This window comes from Scomber scombrus, chromosome 3 (genome assembly GCF_963691925.1).
Source record: "Scomber scombrus chromosome 3, fScoSco1.1, whole genome shotgun sequence".
In the NCBI taxonomy this organism is placed as follows: Eukaryota; Metazoa; Chordata; class Actinopteri; order Scombriformes; family Scombridae; genus Scomber; species Scomber scombrus.
In genome coordinates, this window is record NC_084972.1 from 30,108,230 (window position 1) to 30,131,019 (window position 22,790).

At 36.2% G+C, this 22,790-nt stretch overlaps 4 protein-coding genes across 4 annotated transcripts; 3 read left to right on the top strand and 1 right to left on the bottom strand.

Moving 5' to 3' along the window:
- Nucleotides 1-1,231: 1,231 nt before the first annotated feature.
- Nucleotides 1,232-3,866, bottom strand: LOC133976300 (homeobox expressed in ES cells 1-like). The gene is made up of 4 exons (XM_062414479.1): nt 3,846-3,866; nt 2,412-2,510; nt 2,141-2,242; nt 1,232-1,438 (listed from the first exon to the last, which is right to left on the bottom strand). The coding sequence occupies exons 1-4, from the start codon at nt 3,864-3,866 to the stop codon at nt 1,232-1,234; spliced, it is 429 nt and encodes a 142-aa protein (XP_062270463.1).
- A 3,114-nt stretch (nt 3,867-6,980) lies between these two features.
- LOC133976306 (E3 ubiquitin-protein ligase TRIM39-like) lies at nt 6,981-8,162 on the top strand. Its single transcript, XM_062414491.1, has one exon. It carries the CDS (start codon nt 6,981-6,983, stop codon nt 8,160-8,162), a length of 1,182 nt encoding a protein of 393 aa, XP_062270475.1.
- Nucleotides 8,163-11,335: 3,173 nt separating this feature from the next.
- On the top strand, nt 11,336-12,736 carry LOC133978060 (nuclear factor 7, ovary-like). The gene has a single exon (XM_062416401.1). It carries the CDS (start codon nt 11,345-11,347, stop codon nt 12,734-12,736), a length of 1,392 nt encoding a protein of 463 aa, XP_062272385.1. The 5' UTR covers nt 11,336-11,344.
- A 2,237-nt stretch (nt 12,737-14,973) lies between these two features.
- Nucleotides 14,974-16,437, top strand: LOC133976316 (E3 ubiquitin-protein ligase TRIM39-like). The gene has a single exon (XM_062414503.1). It carries the CDS (start codon nt 14,974-14,976, stop codon nt 16,435-16,437), a length of 1,464 nt encoding a protein of 487 aa, XP_062270487.1.
- Nucleotides 16,438-22,790: the final 6,353 nt, after the last annotated feature.

Genomic DNA, 22,790 nt, shown 5'->3' on the forward strand with positions numbered 1-22,790 from the left:
CTTCCGGGACACATGCAGGGCACGGATGGACCAATCAGAAGCAGCCGCGTAATTTCTTCTCTTTTTTTTTTCTTTCTTTCCTTTTTTTTTAAAGTTTCCCAAAATTTACAAACACACAACAGCTGCAGAAATAATACAGTATTTTTTTTTTTCATACCCAAAAGATAAATTAATAAATTCTGTCCTTATTTAACTTTACTTTACTTCATTTGTACTGTATGTCCTTTTAATGACTTTAATACAAATTATTATTTTATTCTGCAAACTCATATTTTATGCTCTATTTTAGCGTTTTTATTTTATTTGTTTCTATTTTTCTGTACTTTATTTTTATTTTTTTATTTTGGGTTTTCTTGTTTTAAATTGTATGTTTTCCAATTTTTACTATTATTGGGTTTTATTGTATTTATTTATTTTTTTCAGTCATTATTTTATGCTGCAGACCATGTTTATTATAGTTAACTAAAACTAAAACTAGAAGTGAAAAAATAATTTAATAATAATAATTATCACTTTTTTGACAATTTTAACAAAAACTGAAAGTAGAATTTATGGAAGAGCTGTTGTATTGGACTTGGATTAAATTGCACCTAATGAAGTGGCTGGTGACTATATATTGAATGAATGAATGAACAAAAATGCTGTTAAAACTTATAATTCCTTTAAGCTTTACTATTTCTTTTATTACAGCCATTAGCGCCCCCTAGTGTATACACAAATTGCTGTTTACTTACCATATACTTTTTTTTTGATAGAGCTCTCTTCAGGTCAGCAGTTATCAAACTGTATGGTGAATGACACACTAACAACCAAAAGTGTTTCATGATGATACAAAGCATATAATAGATATAATACATCTATACCAAATGACTGTGTACTATGGTGAAATGATGCAAAAGACAAACACGAAATTCAAATACTTTAATTAGTTTTTTATTAGACTTTATACAGCTTAGAAAACACATATTCACATATTAAGACACTTTAATATCACATATCACTGTCTTAAAACAGTTTTATCTCCAACTTCCTAATACTTTCTTATATACTTGACAATAAGAGGAACCTTATTTTTTTATTTTTAGCTTAATTAAATATAGAAATCCAGATATTTATGACTTTAAAAAGCCAAAAATAATCAATTGAGATCAAGAAAAGACTTTGTCACCATTTGTTTTCCACTGTTGGGTTTTTGCATGAATGTTTGACTAATCCTGCCTGAACATGATCATCAGCCCTCCTCTTCCTCAACCTCAAGCTGAAGACGAGAGGCGAGCCGCTGAGCGAACTCAAGTTCACTTTGCACGTCCCTCTTGGCCTTCAGCTGACCTATGACCTCTTCTTTGACCCCGAGGTCGGCTACGGCCGTCTGAACCAGCCGCAGTCGGGTTTCTCTCATGGATCGTCTCAGCTTGGCCCGCCGGTTTTGAAACCAGATCTGACAAAGACAAAGAAAGAAACTGTGTTATGATGTCATCCTTAAAACACTTTCAATAGTTAAAAAAAAATTGAATTACATCTGAAACGCTGCTTTAATATATTCATTTTTAAGCCTTCATTTATTAATCAATATCTGTTTTAAAATATCAAAAGAATTCCCTTGAACTTCCTATATTGAAACATATTTCCCAATCAAAGGCAGCAGTGGCAAGAGCATTATTAAATCTGGGTTAAAAGTCAATTTAAACCTTAAACACAAAATATTGGGAATGTTTTGGTTTTCAAAAGGAAAAGTATCAAGACAACAATAGTAGTAGCAGATGTTTTATTACTGCTAGTAATTTTTTTAAAAGCAGTAGTGATAGCTCAAAAGCATGAGTAACTGTGTTTAAAGTATCAGTTCAACAGCCAGTAACTACTGAAATATTAGCATGGTAGGAATAATTGTGTGGGTAAAATAATAATAGCAGCAGCTGTAGCACTGATAATAATAGTTTGGCAGTAAAGTTGTAGCATTATAACAATAATTATAAAGAAAATACTTAATAATAATTAAGAAATACTTAAAATGATAACAGCAAAAATGTGTGTCAGTGGTAGTGTGTGTACATCATTATTACGTCTCTCTCTCTCTGTGTGTGTGTGTGTGTGTGTGTGCGTGTGTGTGTGTGTGTGCGTGTGTGTGTCAGTATGTCTCAACCTGTATTCGGTCTTCGTCCAGCTCGAGTTTCCCTGCTAGCTGCTCCCTCAGCTGGATACCTGGATAACAGTTCACATGAAACACTGTCTCCAACACATTCACCTGCAGGACACACACACACACACACACACACACACACACACACACACACACACACACACACACACACACACACTGATATTATACAAACAGCATACTATACAAACACAAAACCACAAAAAATAGGTTCTTCAACTTGACTCATTGTCTGAATGATTGATTGATTAATCACCTGGCTGTTGGTGAAGGCAGTGCGTGGTCTGCGTCCAATATACCAGTTGGATGTCGGTCTGGTCGAGTTCAGCTGCTGAGGATGATGATGTTGTTGTTGCTGTTTATAATGGTGTTTTTGTTGTTGTTTAGAGCACAAACTGTTTCCTTTGTTCTCCTTCTCTGCTTCAACCTCTGGATTCATGCAGGAAAATAAAAGACAATGAACACCTTTTATCATTTAAATGTGGCAAATAATCAATTAATTCTCATAACATTAAACCAAAAATGAAGCAACTTTTTCACTTCTTGGATGAAATGATTCAACAGATTTTACACTGATACAAATCCAAATACATTTGAATATCAGTGATCCAACATTAAAATCCTTGAAAAATGTAGTGTGAGAAATCATTAACTATTAGGTAAAAGAAACACCTAATTCATTTCTGTTATATTTACAGTTAATTGCACATTTATTTTATCTAAGCAGGACAGTATCATCATCAATCAACAGATAAATTAGAGAGACTACAATAGTATAAAGGGTTTATTATTATATTTATTGTCCCTAAACAGCTGCAAAATGAACACAGTATAATGAAGGAGACAGCAGATATTTACATGCACCAAAGAACAAATAACAATATTTCAGTTTTTTTAGTAAGCCATTTTCTCATATAACTTTAATAAATCAAATTAATAAATAATGCCTCTGTAATTTAATAAAATAAACAATGTTCCTCAAAATTGAATTTGGGCTGTTGGGATTGTTTCTTGTTTGTCAGCATGTAATTCAAAACCAACATTTCCAATTTCACAAGTAAAGAAAAAAATAATGAAACTAAAAATGTCAGATTGTAAATGAATGTAATAAATACAGCAGCTAAGAAATAAGAGGGAAATATAAATAAATAATACTAACTTAAGAGGTCATATATTTACACATGAGCCAAAAAATTCAATTTATGCATTTACAGGATATTTGAAAAACTTTTTTTTAAGAACAACTTTTACACAAACCTCGTTTTACTTTTAGTTAAGTACTTTTTCCATCACCAATTTCACATTTGCAGTAAAAATATGCTGCACTGTGTCATAACCATTAACAAATTAGATGGTGTGGATGTTTGCAATAAAACCTTAAATGTGATTTCTGATATTATTCTCTTGTCAACTATTGGAAACTCATTTAGATAAAAATACATGACAACAAGGAAATAACAGGTTAAATTCTATATATCATCTTTTTTTGCCTGAGTGCTGCCTGACTCTTGGTGCATCTTCATTATGACCCGTCAGAGTTTAACTTCTCAGTCAGCTTAATTGTTCAGATTCAAAACTTTCAGTCCTCACCTGTCCAGGGTCGGTGGAGTTTCAGGCAGTTTCCAGGTCTTTCCAGCTCCAAACCCAAAATCCGTTGGATGGAAAACGCCGGCCTGCTTTCTTCTGTCACAGGACCCAGAGTGGACGCCATGATGATTGATCTGACAAACTGATCAATAAACAGCCCAAAGAGCAGAAAGCCCTCAGGTGTGATAACAACCCTACTAATAACTGCCAAAACAAGTTATCCTAATTTTACTCTAAAGAAGAAAAAAGAGTCTCAAGTCAATTTAAAGTCTATTTGGTTTAAAAATCTAGCTGGTAGAGACGCTGTGGCTTCTCAAAGTACCTGTGGTCTAAAGTAAACTGAGAAGGTGAATGGATGGTTTAGTGTGAGGTCCATGTGAAGCAGCAGGACGACACAATGCTGACTGCTTGTTTAAATGGGAGTGAAGGATTTACACTGGCCACCAATTAGAATTAAGAGGTGATTTTCCATGTGAATGAGATTCCCTGAGCTTCCTTACATACAGCAGCTAATCTCTGCTGAGTGACTGTGCCGATGAAAGACGGCATATTTTAATTCTTTTAGTTTACTTAGTTTTTAGTTTCACAATCAAATGCCTCAACAACAACACAACTTTGCAGTAAACCAAAAAGAAAAAGCTGAATGTGTGTGTACATGTGTGTGTTTGTGTGTGTTGGTATCTGACTTTCCCCTCAGGATACAGTAAATGTGTGTGTGTGAGATTAGAGCAAACAGTCTCTTTTTTTTAAACTGCCACAACTGTCACATAAACACAAAGCAGAATCATCTCCTTTTCTTCAGAACTACTAAAGTAGAAAATCAGTTTAGTTTTCACACTAAAAATACGTCCGTTGTTCTGCTACAAGTCTGCGACAGAGTTAAAACTAATAATAATAATAATGATAATGATTGCAATAATAATGATCCGGGGAGATCCACTAATGCTATTAGCCTAATCTGTGTGTGTTGTGATGCAGATGAAGCTCGTAGAGTCTGAATGAGGGTCGAAGCAGCGGGGAGGAAAACCTTTTCAGGACCAGATTAGCTACTAATGAAGGCCTGTAGCAGCTTTAAAACCAAGAGCACACTTGTTTATTTATCCTTTAATGAAGGATGGAGGGATGAATGGGATGTGATGACTTTACAGACAGAGAGGAAGGGCTCAATCTCAGATTCAGTGTGACTGGTGGAATACAGTTGAAGAAGTAGTTTTTTTGGAAAATAAACTTATTCACCTTCTTTCTGAGATGAGGAGAGTGATATTAATGTCAAGTCTGTGCATTGTGTAAAAACTGACTCTGTTATGAATGCATTCAGTACATGCCATCAGTCTGTTTCATAGGTTTTCAATGAATTGTGTGTAGGAATAACAAACATAACCTGGTGTCACTGTAGACCAGGCGCTGACTCTGGATCAGCATGTCAAGTGTTTGATTTGTACCTGTTTTGTTTTTTCCATCTGAGGAATATCACTAAACTTTTGCCTATGGGCTGAAATGGATATGATGAGTTTCTGGATCATTTACAAGTGGTCCATAATTCAGCTGCGATAAGGACTCCAATAAGGGCCACCTGACAAGCCCTTAGGGATTTTATCGGCTCCTTCTGCACATTTCTCTTTTGTTGGTTATTGTTTTCTTTTCTTAATATTCGAAACAAATCTGCATGTATTACTTTTCTTGTATTTTGTATTTTTTTCCCTTTATTTGCGATAAATAATAAACATACTTTAAACTGACTCCCCATCAAATCCAGAATGCAGTTCAAGATTATTCTCATTACTTTTGGAACTCTGTATGATTTTGATTTTATTTGTTTGCACATATGAAACAAATACAAATTGATATTGATATAGGAATAGCAAAAAATGTGATGAATAGGTGCAAAAAAATCCTCAAAGACACTTGATCAGAGATTTCTCCAATGCATAATTTAACTCAATTACAAAATAGGAAGAAAGGATGAGAGGAAAAACAAAAGATAAGATTGCACACAATAGCCAACATTCAAATATAAGATGGTAGAGCGAGCGTCCCAATAGATTGAACAACTGTGAGAGATTTACTTCAGCCTTACGTCACAGACAGACTTACATTCCTTGAAGACCCATGAAACCTGGCCGATAGTTTGTAGCATACATTATCACCTCTGGTCACAATTTGGCAGAAATGGTGTGATAAAACTCCACCTCTTACAAAACCTGATTCACCACAGAGAAACCGAAAGAGACACAGGTAGAAAAACAGACAATAATATTTTGCTTCAGACCAAATTCACTCGTCTACAGAGAGAGGACAGCCACTGGAGAAAGAACTGGAATACTAAAAACTGCCATACTGCTACTTCAACCTGCTGTGACTTTGCACACTGAATGTAAGTTTTACCAAAAACAAGACACTAAGTGAAACTAAGTATCAGACTGCTTTATAGATGAGAATGGAGAGCCACATACAGTTAAGTGTTTTTGTGCTTTCTGTCTGGTCTGTTTTCAACTGCAGATACCTTTTCAGGGTTGCCTTTCAGTTGTAGTATTCTTTTTGTCCTTTAATGCATTATAAATAAACGTTAATTACTTACATTCCTTGAAGAACCATGAATGGGAACCTGGCCAATAGTTTGCAGCAAACAGAAGCTGTATGAGTACGTAGTATGTGGCAGAATATCAAAATATATGGTTCAAAAAGTGCCAATATGGCATATAAACATGGATCAAAAACATTAGAATTTGTATATATATGTATACATTTCTTCTTATATAGTGCATTTGCTTGAGTTGATGATAGACTATATATATATATAGACATATATCTATAGTCTATCATCAACTCAAGCAAATGCACTTAGGTCAAATTTAGACTGCAGCCTCTGCTCAGATAAAAAACATGTAACTCACTTCACAGTTTACACAAATGGTATGACAAAACTGTAGTAGAACCTGATTCACCATGGAGAAACCGAAAGAGACACAGGTTAAAAAGCTGACAATATTTTGATTCAGACATAATTAACTTGTCTACAGAGAGAGGACAGCCACAGGAGAAGAACACTGGAATCCTAAAAACTGCAATACTGCTACTTCAACCTGCTGCCACTTTGCAAACTGAATGTAAGTTTTACCAAAACCAAGACTCAAAGTGAAACTAAGTATCAGGGAACTTTATAGATCAGAATGAGGAGCCACGGTTAAGTGTTTTATGCTTTCTGTCTGGTCTGTTTTCAGCTTCACTTAGGGTGAAAATGTCTTCCCAATCAGAGGAGGATTTCTCAGCAGAGTTTGAGGTTCACTGCAGTCTGCACTCTGAGAGACTCAAACTCTTCTGTCTGGACCATCAGCAGCTAGTTTGTTCCATCTGCAGAGATTCAAAAACACACAACCACCACAAATTCAGACCCATTGATGAAGCTGCACAGGATCACAAAGAGGAACTCCAGAAATCCCTGAAGCCCTTACAGGAGAAACTGAGAGTCTTTGAAAACGTTAAAGGAAAATATGATCAAACAGCAAAACACATTAAGATCCAGGGAAGAGACACAGAGAGGCAGATTAAGGAGCAGTTTAAGAAGCTTCATCAGTTTCTACAAGAGGAAGAGGAGGCCAAGATCTCTGCTCTGAGGGATGAAGAAGAAAAGAAAAGCAAAGTTATGAAAGACAAGATTGAGGGTCTAAGCAGAGAGATAGCAGCTCTTTCAGACACAGTCAGAGTCACAGAGGAGGAGCTGAGAGCTGAAGACATATCATTCCTGCAGAACTACAAGGCTGCAGTGGAAAGAGTCCAGCAATGCCCCCTGCTGGTTGATCCACAGCTGTTCTCAGGAGCTCTGATAGATGTGGCCGAACACCTGGGCAACCTGACCTACAACATCTGGAACAAGATGAAGGAGATGGTCTCCTACACTCCTGTGATTCTGGATCCAAACACTGCTCATCCAGAATTCATCCTGTCTGAAGATCTGACCAGTGTGAGACGTGGAGAGAGACAGAAACTTCCTGAAAATCCAGAGAGGTTTGAGTATCCCTCTGTTTTGGGCTCTGAGGGCTTTAACTCAGAGACTCACAGCTGGGATGTTGAGGTTGGAGACAGTACAGGCTGGTGTCTGGGTGTGGCAGCAGAGTCTGTAAAAAGGAAGGGAAGCATAGACACACTGTATGAATATTGGAGACTAGGATTCTTTAATGACAAATACACAGCATTCTCCCCACCGGGTCGCTCCACTGATATCTCAGTGAAGAAGAAGCTGCAGAGGATCAGAGTTCATCTGGACTGGAACAAAGGAAAACTGTCATTCTCTGATCCTGATACTAACACACACATACACACCTTCACACACACTTTCACTGAGAGGATGTTTCCATACTTTTACACAAACAAAGAATTCCAACTTAATATACTACCAGTGAAGGTCTCTGTAACAAAATAACGGTTAGTGCAATGTTTCTTTGAGATACAAACACTAGAAATACGACTACAGTTAGATGATGATTTTAAAGATGGTACATGTATGTCAGAAAGTACTCAGTAGAAGTTTCAAGTTTGCATGATTATGAATGTCAAAAGTGACTCATAGTCCATTTTATACATACTCAACAATGTAGTGGTGTTTTTGTGTATGGGTCAATGACGTATAAGGATTTTCAACAACTCAATTTTAGAATAATAAAAACAAGCATATCTAATGCAGTAGTTCAAACATTCAGAATGTTGTGTACCTGAAAATTCATATTACAATTTGAAAGTGCTTTTAGTGGGTTTTCAAGATTAATTGGCACTGGCCTGAAAAAAAAGTCATTTGGTGCGACCATGATTCATCTTGAAATATCTTATATAAATAAAAGATCATCATTTACAAACATTTTAAAACAAATTCAAATACTTTGTTTCCAAACACTTTATATTACTGAAAACTAAAAAAAGATGTGAAGCGTGTTAAGTAAATTGATTTATTTCAAGATGAATCATGGTCGCACCACATGACTCTTTTTAAGGCCAGTGCCAATTAATCTTGAAAAACCCACTAAAATCACTTAATTTCAAATGTATAATATGGATCTTCAGGTACACAACATTCTGAATGTTTGAACTACTGCATTAGATATGCTTGTTTTTATTATTCTAAAATTGAGTTGTTCTAAATCCTTATACGTCATTGACCCGTATACTAGAAATCTTTTTGTCTCTTATGACAGTTGTTGGTACTATCTTTGTAATCTTTTTTGTTTTTTCTGTACAATTTGTAAGTACTCATCCACTAGTAAAAGGAGCACCGTGGTTTGCCCAAGTTTATCCTTAAGGCAGCTCTTCTACCCAGGCATTGTGCTATAATAGTAGTTACTGTAGTAAAGGCTAAACTCAGGAAATAAAAGTCTCTTCATTGCAGTAAAAAACACAGATTACATGTAAGACGGTATTGTAAAAACTCTTAACCATGGTCTAGAGCCATTTTTAAAGCAACACTGCGGTGAACAGTCTCTCTTCATAATGGTTTCTTACTGTTTATCTTTATTTGTCTTCACTTCACTCTGACCTCCAGCAGGTTTTGGACTGCATCGAATATTTTAAGAAACCAACTCAGTGTAGAGTTTATTTAAACAGGATATATCAATTTGTAAAAGTAAACATAAGAGCTTCAGTTATCATTGTGTTCTTTAATGTACAATCATTTTAATTATTTTCTGTTTCCTGTTGCTGATTTAAGAAATGAGTTCCTTTGATTGCTCTCATTGTAAGTTTACTCTAAATAAGAAAATCCACTAAGAGACAGCAATGTATCTAATGATGTACATTATATTATAATTCTAATCTGTAACCTGCTGTGGTTATTTTCAATCATTAATAATTAGTTTTAACTTTTGGGAGGATTTCTATAAAATATTTTACAGACAATCATGGTCCTGAGAGGATGGAGTAATTTCCTTTACAGCAAAACCACAATTCACATTATTGGTTTTAAGTGTAGTTGTCAAGTTTAAGTCTAGACACTTATTTTATAGATTGCCATAAAATTGGGTACGGACATTATTGTTCTCCTCAAAATAAATTAAAATAACTTTGGTGATCCTCTGGTGCCACCATCAGGTTAAAATTCTTCTTGGTTCAATACATTTTTATCAAGTTATATTCCCATATCAGCCTCAGCTGTACTTTGTATTTAGTACTAATAAAGAAATGTCACCATGCTAAGATGCTAAACTAAGATTGTGAACATGTTAAACTACCTAAATATCAGCATGATAACATCGTCATTATGTTAGTAAATGTGCTTTAAGTACTGCTAATGGTGTCTAAGTACAACAGAGAGCAGTTTGCATGATTGTAAACTTGTGGTCTTATTCTTTAATAACTTTGCTTGTAAAACCAATAAAGAATTAATCAATAAAGGACATTTTGGTCTTATTTTCATGAGCTGTTATAGCCTGATGCTTTTAAACCCTATACTGTTCATTTTTTGAAGCTTCTATCTCCTCATAATTATTCTCTATATCACATTTATAAACCACAAATGTATATCGTATTCATAAACATCTCATCAGTCATCAGAAATAAATGAGTGATCCTTTCTTTATATTTTATGCTATTTATTTATGGAGAAAAAAATCCAATCAAGCTGTGTCATGGTCCTATGTTTGGATATATAAAACAGGAGAATATAACAGCTTTAATTATTTCAATGTCTGATGATCTGACCAGAGAGGTTTGACAAAGCTGCAGATACCTTTTCAGGGTTGCCTTTCAGTTGTAGTATTCTTTTGTCCTTTTATTTGTTTATATTGTCTTTTACTATTTATGTCTTTGTTTTTTTATTGCAGAACATAATTAGCTCCAGAGAGAAGTCGAAAGAAACACAGATTGAAAAACAGACAGTTATATTTAGCTTCAGACCAAATTCACTCATCTACAGAGAGAGGACAGCCACAGGAGAAGAAAACTGGAATACTATAAACTGCTATACCGCTACTTCAACCTGCTGCTACTTTGCAGACTGTATGTAAGTTTTACCAAAATATATGTTTAAAAAAGTATCAATATATCATATGAACATGGATCAAAAACATGATAATTTATAGATGAAACAGTCTATGTATAATCTATACTATAGTCTATTGTCAACTCAAGTTAAATATACTCACAATTTAGACCGCAGCCTGTGCTCCCTGTGTGTGTGTGTGTGTGTGTGTGTGTGTGTGTGTGTGTGTGTGTGTGTGTGTGTGTGTTTGTATTAAGACGTTTCATATAAAAACGTAACTTCCCTCTGATCACAATTTCGCATAAATGGTGTGACAAAACTCCGCCTCTTGCAGAACTTGATTCACCAGAGAGAAATCGAAAGAGACACAAGTTGAAAAACAGACAGTAAAATTTTGATTGAGACCAAATTCACTCGTCTACAGAGAGAGGACAGCCACTATAGAAGAAAACTGGAATACTATAAACTGCTATACTGCTACTTCAAACTGCTGCGACTTCACATACTGAATGTAAGTTTTACCAACAACAACACACAAAGTTAAACTATCAGGGAACTTTATAGATGAGAATGGAGAGTCACACTCAAGTGTTTTATGCTTTCTGTTTGGTCTGTTTTCAGCTTTGCTCAGGGTGAATATGTCTTCCCAGTCAGAGGAGGATCTCTCCTGTCCTGTCTGTCATGACATTTATACAAATCCTGTTATCCTGACATGCAGCCACAGCTTCTGTAAAGACTGTTTGCAGAGTTGGTGGAGAGAGAAACAAATACATGAGTGTCCAATTTGTAAGGAAAGACCTTTAATGAGTGATCCACCTCGTAACCTGGCATTAAAGAACCTGTGTGAGGCCTTCTTACAGGAGAGGCAACAAAGAGCTTCAGCAGGATCTGAACCTCTCTGCCATTTGCACTCGGAGAAACTCAAACTCTTCTGTCTGGATCATCAGCAGCCAGTCTGTCTTGTATGTCAGCATTCAGAAACACACAAAAAACACAGATTCACACCCATCAATGAAGCTGCAAAGGATCACAAAGAGGAGCTCCAGAAATCCCTGAAGCCCGTCCAGGAGAAAGTGAAAGCCTTTAAAGAAATGAAAGGAAACTGTGATCAAACAGTAAAACACATTAAGGTCCAGGTAAGATACACAGAGAGGCAGATTAAGGAGCAGTTTAAGAAGCTTCACAAGTTTCTACAAGAGGAAGAGGAGGCCAGGATCTCTGCTCTGAGGAAAGAAGAAAAGCAGAAAAGCAAAGTCATGACGAATAAGTTTGAGGCTCTGAGCAGAGAGATAGCAGCTCATTTAGACACAATCAGAGTCACAGAGGAGGAGCTGAGAGCTGAAGACATCTCATTCCTGCAGAACTACAAGGCTGCAGTGGAAAGAGTCCAGCAGCACCCCCTGCTGGATGATCCAGAGCTGGTCTCAGGAGCTCTGATAGATGTGGCCAAACACCTGGGCAACCTGACATTCAACATCTGGAACAAGATGAAGGAGGTGGTCTCCTACACTCCTGTGATTCTGGATCCAAACACTGCTCATCCATACTTCGTCCTGTCTGAAGATCTGACCAGTGTGAGACGTGGAGAGAGACAGACGCTTCCTGACAATCCAGAGAGGTTTGAGTATCCCTCTGTCCTGGGCTCTGAGGGCTTTAACTCAGGGACTCACAGCTGGGATGTTGAGGTTGGAGACAGTACAGGCTGGTTTCTGGGTGTGGCAGCAGAGTCTGTCCAGAGAAAGGGAAGCATAGGGATGCATGAATATTGGAGATTGGGATTCTCTGATGGCAAGTATACAGCGCTGTCCCGACAGGGACGCTCCACTGTTCTCTCAGTGAAGAAGAAGCTGCAGAGGGTCAGAATTCATCTGGACTACAATGGAGGAAAACTGTCATTCTCTGATCCTGATACTAACACACACATACACACCTTCACTCACACTTTCACTGAGAAACTGTTTCCATACATTTACACAAACAAAGAATTCCAACTGAAGATCTTACCAGTGGAGGTCTCTGTCACAAAATAACACTTATAAATAAATACAACTACACTTAGATGATGATTTTAAAGATGGTACATGTATATCAGAAAGTACTCAGTAGAAGTTTCAAGTTTGCATGATTATAATTGTCAAAAGTGACTCATAGTCCATTTTATACACACTCAACAATGTAGTAGTGTTTTTGTGTATACTAGAAATCTTTTTGTCTCTTATGACAGTTGTTGGTACTATCTTTGTAATCTTTTTTGTTTTTTCTGTACAATTTGTAAGTACTCATCCACTAGTAAAAGGAGCACCTTGAATTGCCCAAGTTTATCCTTAAGGCAGCTCTTCTACCCAGGCATTGGGATTATCACTGTGTTCTTTAATGTACAATCATTTTAATTATTTTCTGTTTACTGCTGTTGATGTGAGAAGTGAGTTTCTCTGATTACTCTCATTGTACATTTCTCTAAATAAGAAAATCCACTAAGAGACAACAATTTATCTGATGATGTACAGTATATTATAATTCTAATCTGTAACCTGCTGTGATTTTTTTCAATCATTAATAGTTAGTTTTAACTTTTGGGAGGATTACTATAAAATATTTTACAGACAATCATGGTCCTGAGAGGATGGAGTAATTTCCTTTAGAGCAACCACAATTCACATTATTGGTTTTAAGTGTAGTTGTCAAGTTTAAGTCTAGACACTTATTTTATAGATTGCCATAAACATGGTTACAGACATAATTGTTCCCCTCAGGATGAATTCAAATAACTTTGGTGATCCTCAACTTTTCATCTGGTGCCACCTTTAGGTTAAAATATTAACTGTTAACAAGACTTTTTTTTATTTGGGACCAAATACCAACACATTAAGTTATATTCCCAGATCAACCTCAGCTGTGCTTTGTGATTAGTGCTAATTAAGAAATGTTACCGACCTGCTAAACTAAGATGGTGAACATATTAAACTACCTAAATATCAGCATGATAACATTGTCATAATGCTAGTACATTTGCTTTAAGCACTGCTAATGGTGTCTAAGTACAACAGAGAGCAGTTTGCATGATTGTAAACTTTTAGTCTTATTTTTTGATGACTTTGCTTGTAAAACTAATAAAGAATTTTCTTTTACGTTTATACAGTATCTTTGTTTTTCTTTTACCTTTTATTGTGGGGCACTTTTTGACTTTGGATCCAGAAGGGTGCTATATAAATAAACGTTAAGTACTTACATTCCTTGAAGAACCATGAATGGGAACCTGGCCAATAGTTTGTTGCAAACCTTATCAGAAGCTATATAAATATGTAGTATGTGACATAATATCAAAATATATGGTTAAAAAAATACCAATATGTCATATAAACATGGATAAAAAACATGAGAATTAATATATGAAACAGTCTATCTATAGTCTATCATATACATATACCTATAGTGTATCGTTAACTCAAGCAAAATGTACTTAGGTACAATTTAGACCGCAGCCTCTGCCCCGTGTGTGTGACAAACATAGCATACACAGATATATCAGATAAAAACATGTAACTCACCTCACCTAACAAAGCTCCGCCTCTTGCAGAACCTGATTCACCACAGAGAACTCGAAAGAGACATAAGACAGTAACATTTTTATTCAGACCAAATTCACTCGTCTACAGAGAGAGGACAACAACTAGAGAAGAAACTGGAATACTGAAAATTGCTATACTGTTACTTTGGCCTGCTGCGACTTTCAACACTGAATGTAAGTTTAACCAAAGGAACACTGTACTCAGCAGTGTAGTGGTGTCTTTGTGTGTTCTACAAATGTTTCTGTATCTTATGACAGTTATTGGCACTATTCTGTAAATCTTTGAGTTTTGATGTGTTTGCTTCATATGTGCAATTTGACAGCTTGTGTTTTAAATATGCATCTATTAGTAAAAGGAACAGCTTGAGTTCGCCAAATGTATCCTTACAACTCCGCCCCTTGCAGAACCTGATTCACCAAAGAGAAATCGAAAGAGACACAGGTTGAAAAATAGGAAATCACATTTGCTTCAGACGAAAATTCAATTGTCTACAGAGAGAGGACAGCCACAGGAGAAGAAATCTGGAATACCAAAAAACTGCTACACTGCTTCTTCAACCTGCTGCACACTGAATGTAAGTTTTGCCAAAAACAAGACACTAAGACAAACTAAGTATCAAGTAACTTTATAGATGAAAATAGAGTTAAGTGTTTTTGTGTTTTCTGTCTGGTCTGTTTTTAGCTTCGTTTGGGGTGAAAATGTCTTCCCAGTCAGAGGAGGATCTCTCCTGTCCTGTCTGTCATGACATTTATACAAATCCTGTTATTCTGACATGCAGCCACAGCTTCTGTAAAGACTGTTTGCAGAGTTGGTGGAGAGTGAAACAAATACGGGAGTGCCCAATTTGTTTGAAAAGACCTTTAATGAGTGACCTACCTCGTAACCTGGCATTAAAGAACCTGTGTGAGGCCTTCTTAAAGGAGAGAGACCAGAGATCTAGAGCAGGGTCTCAGACTTGCTGCAGTCTGCACTCTGAAAAACTCAATCTTTTCTGTCTGGATCATCAGCAGCCAGTTTGTGTTGTCTGTCTGCATTCAGAAACACACAACAACCACAAATTCAGACCCCTCGATAAAGTGGCCCAGGGTCACAAAGATGAGCTCAAGAAATCCCTGAAGCCCTTACAGGAGAAAATTAAGGTTTTTGAAGAAGTTAAAGGAAACATTGATCAAACAGCAGAATACATTAAGGTCCAGGCCAGAGACACAGAGAGGCAGATGAAGGAGCAGTTTAAGAAGCTTTACCAGTTTCTACAAGAGGAAGAGGAGGCCAGGATCTCTGCTCTGAGGGAGGAAGAGGAGCAGAAGAGTCAGATGATGAAGGGGAAGATTGAGGTTCTGAGCAGAGAGATAGCAGTTCTTTCAGACACAATCAGAGTCACAGAGGAGGAGCTGAGAGCTGAAAATGTCTCATTCCTGCAGAACTACAAAGCTACAGTGGGAAGAGTCCAGCAGCGCCCCCTGCTGGATGATCCTGAGCTGGTCTCAGGAGCTCTGATAGATGTGGCCAAACACCTGGGCAACCTGACATTCAACATCTGGAACAAGATGAAGGAGATAGTCTCCTACACTCCTGTGATCCTGGATCCAAACACTGCTCATCCAGAACTCATCCTGTCTGAAGATCTGACCAGTGTGAGACGTGGAGAGAGACAGGAGCTTCCTGAAAACCCAGAGAGGTTTGAGTATCCCTCTGTTTTGGGCTCCGAGGGTTTTAACTCAGGGACTCACAGCTGGGATGTTGAGGTTGGAGACAGTACAGACTGGTTTCTGGGTGCAGCAGTAGAGTCTGTCCAGAGAAAGGGAAGCATAGGGATGCTGTATGAATATTGGAGATTGGGATTCTCAAGTGACAAATACACAGCGCTGTCTCCACTTGGTCCCTCCACTGATCTCTCAGTGAAGAAGAAGCTGCAGAGGATCAGAGTTAATCTGGACTACAACAAAGGAAAACTGTCATTCTCTCATCCTGATACTAACACACACATACACACCTTCACACACACTTTCACTGAGAGGCTGTTTCCATACATTTACACAAACAAAGAATTTCAACATAAGATATTACCAATGAAGGTCTCTTTGACAAAAGAACAGTTGTTACAGAGAATGAAATATGTCCTTACATTGCAGGGATGGGTACAAGTACTAGTGGACAGTTAGTTAATGATTTTAACAATGGTCCATGCAGCCTGAAAGTACTTGGCTAGAAGTTTCAAGTTTGCATGATAATGAATGTCAAAAGTGACTCATAGTCCTTTTATACATACTCAACAATGTAGTGGTGTCTTTGTTTGCTCTAGAAATGTTCCTGTCTCTCATGACAGTTGTTGGTACCTTTATAACCTTTGAGTTTTGATGTATTTGCTTCATATTTACAAATTGACAGCTTGCGATTTAAATAGTCATCCATTAGTAAAAAGAGCACCTTGAGTTAACCAAGGTTAGGAGGCACAAATCTTAAGGCTAAATCCAGGAAATACAAGCCTTTTCTTCACAGTAAACACCATAGATTATATGAAAGACTGCAGTGTGATTGCCTACAGTATTGCTCTGCAAAACAGACAATGGTGCAAATCACAGGCTTAAATTCGGCACTTTAACTAAATAACCATTTACTTAAGTCACATGACAATATCTGACATCGGTGTATTGTAAAAACTCTGAACTATTTGAGTATTTTCACTTGAAACAACATAGTTTTGGTGCAATGCCAATTCTAAAGCTACACTGTGCTAAATGATCTCCCTTTACATTGGTTGCTCACTACTGTAGTACGATTACTGTCTTTACTAATCTTCAATTCACTCTGACCTGCAGCAGAATTTGGACTGCATCTAACCAACTCAGCGGTAGAGTTCATTTTCTGTTTCCTGCTGCTGATTTAAGAACTGAGCTTCTCTGATTGCTCTCATTTTAAGTTTCTCTAAATTAAGAAAATCCACTAAATGACAACAATTTATCTAATGATGTACCGTATATTATAATTCTAATCTGTAACCTGCTGTGGTTATTTTCAATCATTAATAGTTAGTTTTATCTGATGGGTGGATTACTATAAACATTTTACAGACAATCATCGTCTCTCGAGAATGAAGCCTACAGACATCTTCAGATTCTGATTATGCCCTGTATTTCCTTTGGAGCAACCACAATTCACATTTTCGGTTTTCAGTGTAGTTGTTAAGGTTAAATCTTGACAAAAATTACCATAAAATTGGTTAAAGATATGATTGTTCCCCTCAGGATTAATTAAAATAACTTTGGTGATCCTCTGGTGCCACCATCAGGTCAAAATTTGAATTGGTTCAATACTTTTTTATTTGGGACCAAATACCAACACAACAAATTCTATTCCCATATCAGCCTCAGCTGTACTTTGTATTTAGTACTAATAAAGAAATGTCACTATGCTAAGATGCTAAACTAAGATTGTGAACATGTTAAACTACCTAAATATCAGAATGATAGCATTGTCATTATGTTAGTAAATTTGCTTTAAGTACTGCTAATGGTGTCTAAGTACAACAGAGAGCAGTTTGCATGATTGTAAACTTGTGGTCTTATTTTTTAATAACTTTGCTTGTAAAACCAATAAAGAATTAATCAATAAAGGAAATGTTGGTCTCATTTTCATGAGCTGTAATAGCCTGGTGCGTTTAAACCTTATACTGTTCATATTTTGACCCTTCTATCCCTTCATAATTAGTCTCTATACCACATTTCTAAACCATAAATGTATATCTTATTCATAATCATCTCATCAGTCATGAATAAATGAGTGATTATTCCTTAATTAAGCTTTCAGAGAGTGTTTTCTTTATATTTAAAGCTATTTATTTATATTAAAATGGGATGTTAGGGCATATAAAACAGGAGAATATAACAGCCCTAATTATTTCAATGAATGTTATTGAATTTGTAGACTGCAACATTTCTGAATAGTGGTTTGATTTATTTTGTCAATACATATGGGTTAATTTTAAGTGGGAAAACCCTACATACAGCCTATGTACAAAAATGTGTATCAGCTACACAAAAAAGCAGTTGGAAGATTTCAAACAGTAGCTATTCTTGAAGTAGCATCTCTATAGATATTATAGAAAATACTATAGGACACTTTAAATGTTACAGGATATGAGCACATTATATTCTTCATGAAGAGGTATTTAGCTGCAAAATATCTTGAAATTGTTTTTACACATTTTATTGCAGGCCAGAAGCATGCACTGTAATGAGGGGAAAATGAGGTTGATTAAAGTTGCATTTGAAATAATGAAGTATCATAACATTTTTTTGCCTTTGCTTGATTATGGTGATAATGTACACATGTATGCCTCTCCCTCCACTCTAAAGCCTCTTGATTCTGTGTATCATAGTGCACTTCGCTTTATAACCGATGATAAAGTTCTCACACACCACTGTGTACTCTTCGAAAAGGATGGTTGGTACAAACAGAACTTGGTAAATATGTTTTTTTTTTCTTTTCTTTCATCTTGGATTGTGACCTTGATCTGGACATAGAGAAGTAGGTTTATAGCAAAGCACACTATCTAATAAAAGTGATATCAGATCACCTTTGATCAGTTTGGCACAAATGGTGTGACAAAACTCCGCCTCTTGCAGAACCTGATTTTCCACAGAGAAATCGAAAGAGACACAAAGGTTGAAAAACAGGCAGTAAAATTTTGATTAAGACCAAATTCACTCGTCTAAAGAGAGCGGACAGCCACTTGTGAGAAAACTGGAATACTAAAAACTGCTATACTGCTACTTTGACCTGCTGCGACTTTGCACACTGAATGTAAGTTTTACCAAAAACAAGACACTAAGTTAAACTAAGTATCAGACTGCTTTATAGATGAGAATGGAGAAACACAGTTAAGTGTTTTTGTGCTTTCTGTCCGGTCTGTTTTAAGCTGCAGATACTTTTTAGGGTTGCCTTTCAGTTCTGTCTTTTTGTCCTTTTATGTATTGTATTTATATTGTCTTTTATGATTTATGTCTTTGTTTTTCTTTTATCTTTTATTGTGGGGCACTTTTTGACTTTGGATCCAGAAGGGCGCTATATAGATAAACGTTAAGTACTTACATTCCTTAAAGAACCATGAATGGGAACCTGGCCAATAGTTTGTTGCAAACCTTATCAGAAGCTATATGAGTATGTAGTATGTGACAGAATATCACAATATATGGTTAAAAAAATACCAATATGTCATATAAACATGGATAAAAAACATGAGAATTAATATATGAAACAGTCTATCTATAGTCTATCATATACATATACCTATAGTGTATCGTTAACTCAAGCAAAATGTAGGTACAATTTATTAGACCCGTATAGATATATCAGATAAAAACATGTAACTCACCTGACCTAATTGCTATACTGTTACTTTGACCTGCTGCGACTTTCAACACTGAATGTAAGTTTTACCAAAGGAACACTGTACTCAACAGTGTAGTGGTGTCTTTGTGTGTTCTACAAATGTTTCTGTCTCTTATGACAGTTATTGGCACTATTCTGTAAATCTTTGAGTTTTGATGTGTTTGCTTCATACGTGCAATTTGACAGCTTATGATGTAAATACTCATCCATTAGTAAAAGAAGAGGCTTGATTTGCCCCTACAACAGCTCTTCTGCCCAGGTTTGGCGCTATAGTAGAAGGCACTGCATTAAAAGGCTAGATTCAAGAATTAAAAGTCTATTCTCTTAGTAAAAAACACAAATTACATGTATGACTGTATTGTAAAAACTCTTAACCATGGTCTAGAGCCATTTTTAAAGCAACACTGCTGTTTATCTTTATATGTCTTCACTTCACTCTGACCTCCAGCAGGTTTTGAACTGCATCGAATATTTAAAGAAACCAACTCAGCTGTAGAGTTTATTTAAACACAAGAGCTTCAGTTATGTACAACATTTTAATTATTTTTAAAAAAATTTTTTGTTATTTTAAGGATTTTTTGTTTCCTGTTGTTGATTTAAAAACTCGGATTACTTTCTCAGTTTAAGAAAGTTTATCCATATAATAAAATCCACTAAGAGACAGCAATTTATCTGATGATGTACATTATATTATAATTCTACTCTGTAATCGGGAGGGGGTAAATGTGATGTGCTGTGTCCATCTCGCTGACATATGTCTATGTGTAATGGAATGAATGTGTTTATTTTATGTACCAGTGAGACCAAAGACAATTTTCATGCAGGACATGACAATAAAGTATTTATATTCTATTCTAACCTGCTATGATTATTTTCAATCATTAATATTTAGTTTTAACTGTTGGGAGGATTACTATAAAATATTTTACAGACAATCATGGTCCTGAGAGGATGGAGTCATTTCCTTTAGAGCAACCACAATTCACATTATTGGTTTTAAGTGTAGATGTCAAGTTCAAGTTCATTGCCATAAAATTGTGTACAGACCATAGACTGTATATAAGAAATGGACGTAACATTCGTGACGTCACCCATTGGTTTGTGGAGTGCTGCTCGGAAGCCAATAGTTTCGGGTCTAGGCAGCGCCATCTTGAAAATTTCCGGTGCATGCCGGGAAAAATGAAAACACGGATTCTACTAACATGGGCATCAGGAGGAGCAAGAGGCGCCCTCCTGATTCACCTGTGAACCAATCAACCTGTCAATCACGACGTAGCCACGCCCTAATGCATACCCTGCTTTATCGTCAAATATAAAATCAGGGAGGCCAAAATTTCACAAATGAACATCATACTGCATCGAAGAAGGCTTTAAACTAGCGATTGATACCATAAGCACATTTTGAAAACTTTTACTGAGGTTATAAATCAAGTGAGAAGTTGGTGAATTCTCCATTGACTTGTATTGAGACGGAAGTCCTTTTGACACCAAAACGGTCGCCCCCTGGTGGCCTTTTGATAGAATGCAGTTTTAAGTTACTTCCGCGTTGGCATCATTTCAGAGGACCAGAACTCCCTGCCTGGTACAGACATTAATGTTCTCCTCAGGATAAATTAAAATAACTTTGGTGATCTTCTAGGTGCCACCATCTGGTCAAATTTTAATTGGTTCAATACATTTGCACAGATGTTACATACATGTCAAACTACCTAAATATAACATTGTCATTATGTTAACAAATTCGGTTGAAGCACTGCTAATGCTGCCTGAGTACACCAGAGAGCAGCTTGCATGATTGTAAACGTGTAGTCTTATGTTTTGGTGACCCTGCCTGTAAAACCAATAAAGAATTAATAAATAAAGGAAAATATTGGTCTAATTTTAATGAGCTGTTATAGCCTGATGCTTTTAAACCCTATGCTGTTCATATTTTGACCTTTCTATCCCCTCATAATTAGTCTCTATACCACATTTCGAAAACACAAATGTATACTGTATTCATAAACATCTCATCAGTCATCAGTAATAAATGAGTGATTAATCCTTAATTAAACTTTCAGAGAGCAGAGATGGTGTTTTCTTTATATTCTCTGCTATTTATTTATGGAGAAAAAAATCCAATCAAGCTGTGTCATGGTCCTATGTTTGAATATATAAAACAGGAGAATATAACAGCTTTAATTATTTCAATGTCTGATGATCTGACCAGAGAGGTTTGACAAATTCAGCTGCTGATACCTTTTCGGGGTTGCCTTTCAGTTGTAGTATTCTTTTGTCCTTTTATTCATTAATATTGTCTTTTACTATTCATGTCTTTGTTTTTTATTGCAGAACATAATTAGCTCCAGAGAGAAGTCGAAAGAGACACAGATTGAAAAACAGACAGTTATATTCAGCTTCAGACCAAATTCACTCATCTACAGAGAGAGGACAGCCACGGGAGAAGAACACTGGAATACTATAAACTGCTATACCGCTACTTCAACCTGCTGCCGCTTTGCAGATTGTATGTAAGTTTTACTTAAATATATGTTTAAAAAGTATCAATATATTATATAAACATGGATCAAAAACATGATAATTTATAGATGAAACAGTCTATGTACAATCTATACTATAGTCTATCGTCAACTCAAGTTAAATATACTCACAATTTAGACCGCAGCCTGTGCTCCCCGTGTGTGTGTGTGTGTGTGTGTGTGTGTGTGTGTGTGTGTGTGTGTGTGTGTGTGTGTGTTTGTATTAAGACATGTCATATAAAAACCTAACTTCCCTCTGATCAATAATTTTGCATAAATGGTGTGACAAAGCTCCGCCTCTTGCAGAACCTGATTCACCAGAGAGAAATCGAAAGAGACACAGGTTGAAAAACAGACAATACAATTTTGATCCAGACCAAATTGACTCGTCTACAGAGAGAGGACAGCCACAGGAGAAGAAAACTGGAATACTAAAAACTGCAATATTGCTACTTCAACCTGCTGTGACTTTGCACACTAAATGTAAGTTTTACCAAAAACAAGACACTAAGTTAAACTAAGTATCAGGGAACTTTATACATGAGAAAGGAGAGCCACCCTCAAGTGTTTTATGCTTTCTCTCTGGTCTGTTTTCAGCTTTGCTC

Excerpts from the sequence above, each read along its gene's own strand:
- LOC133978060 (XM_062416401.1), top strand. The coding sequence starts at position 11,345 with ATGTCTTCCCAGTCAGAGGAGGATCTCTCCTGTCCTGTCTGTCATGAC.
- LOC133976306 (XM_062414491.1), top strand. The coding sequence starts at position 6,981 with ATGTCTTCCCAATCAGAGGAGGATTTCTCAGCAGAGTTTGAGGTTCAC.
- LOC133976300 (XM_062414479.1), bottom strand. The coding sequence starts at position 3,866 with ATGGCGTCCACTCTGGGTCCT. Across the intron at positions 2,511-3,845 it reads TGGCGTCCACTCTGGGTCCT|CAACAACAACATCATCATCC; the intron begins GTGACAGAAGAA and ends CATTATAAACAG. Across the intron at positions 2,243-2,411 it reads CTGCCTTCACCAACAGCCAG|GTGAATGTGTTGGAGACAGT; the intron begins GTGATTAATCAA and ends TGTGTCCTGCAG.
- LOC133976316 (XM_062414503.1), top strand. The coding sequence starts at position 14,974 with ATGTCTTCCCAGTCAGAGGAGGATCTCTCCTGTCCTGTCTGTCATGAC.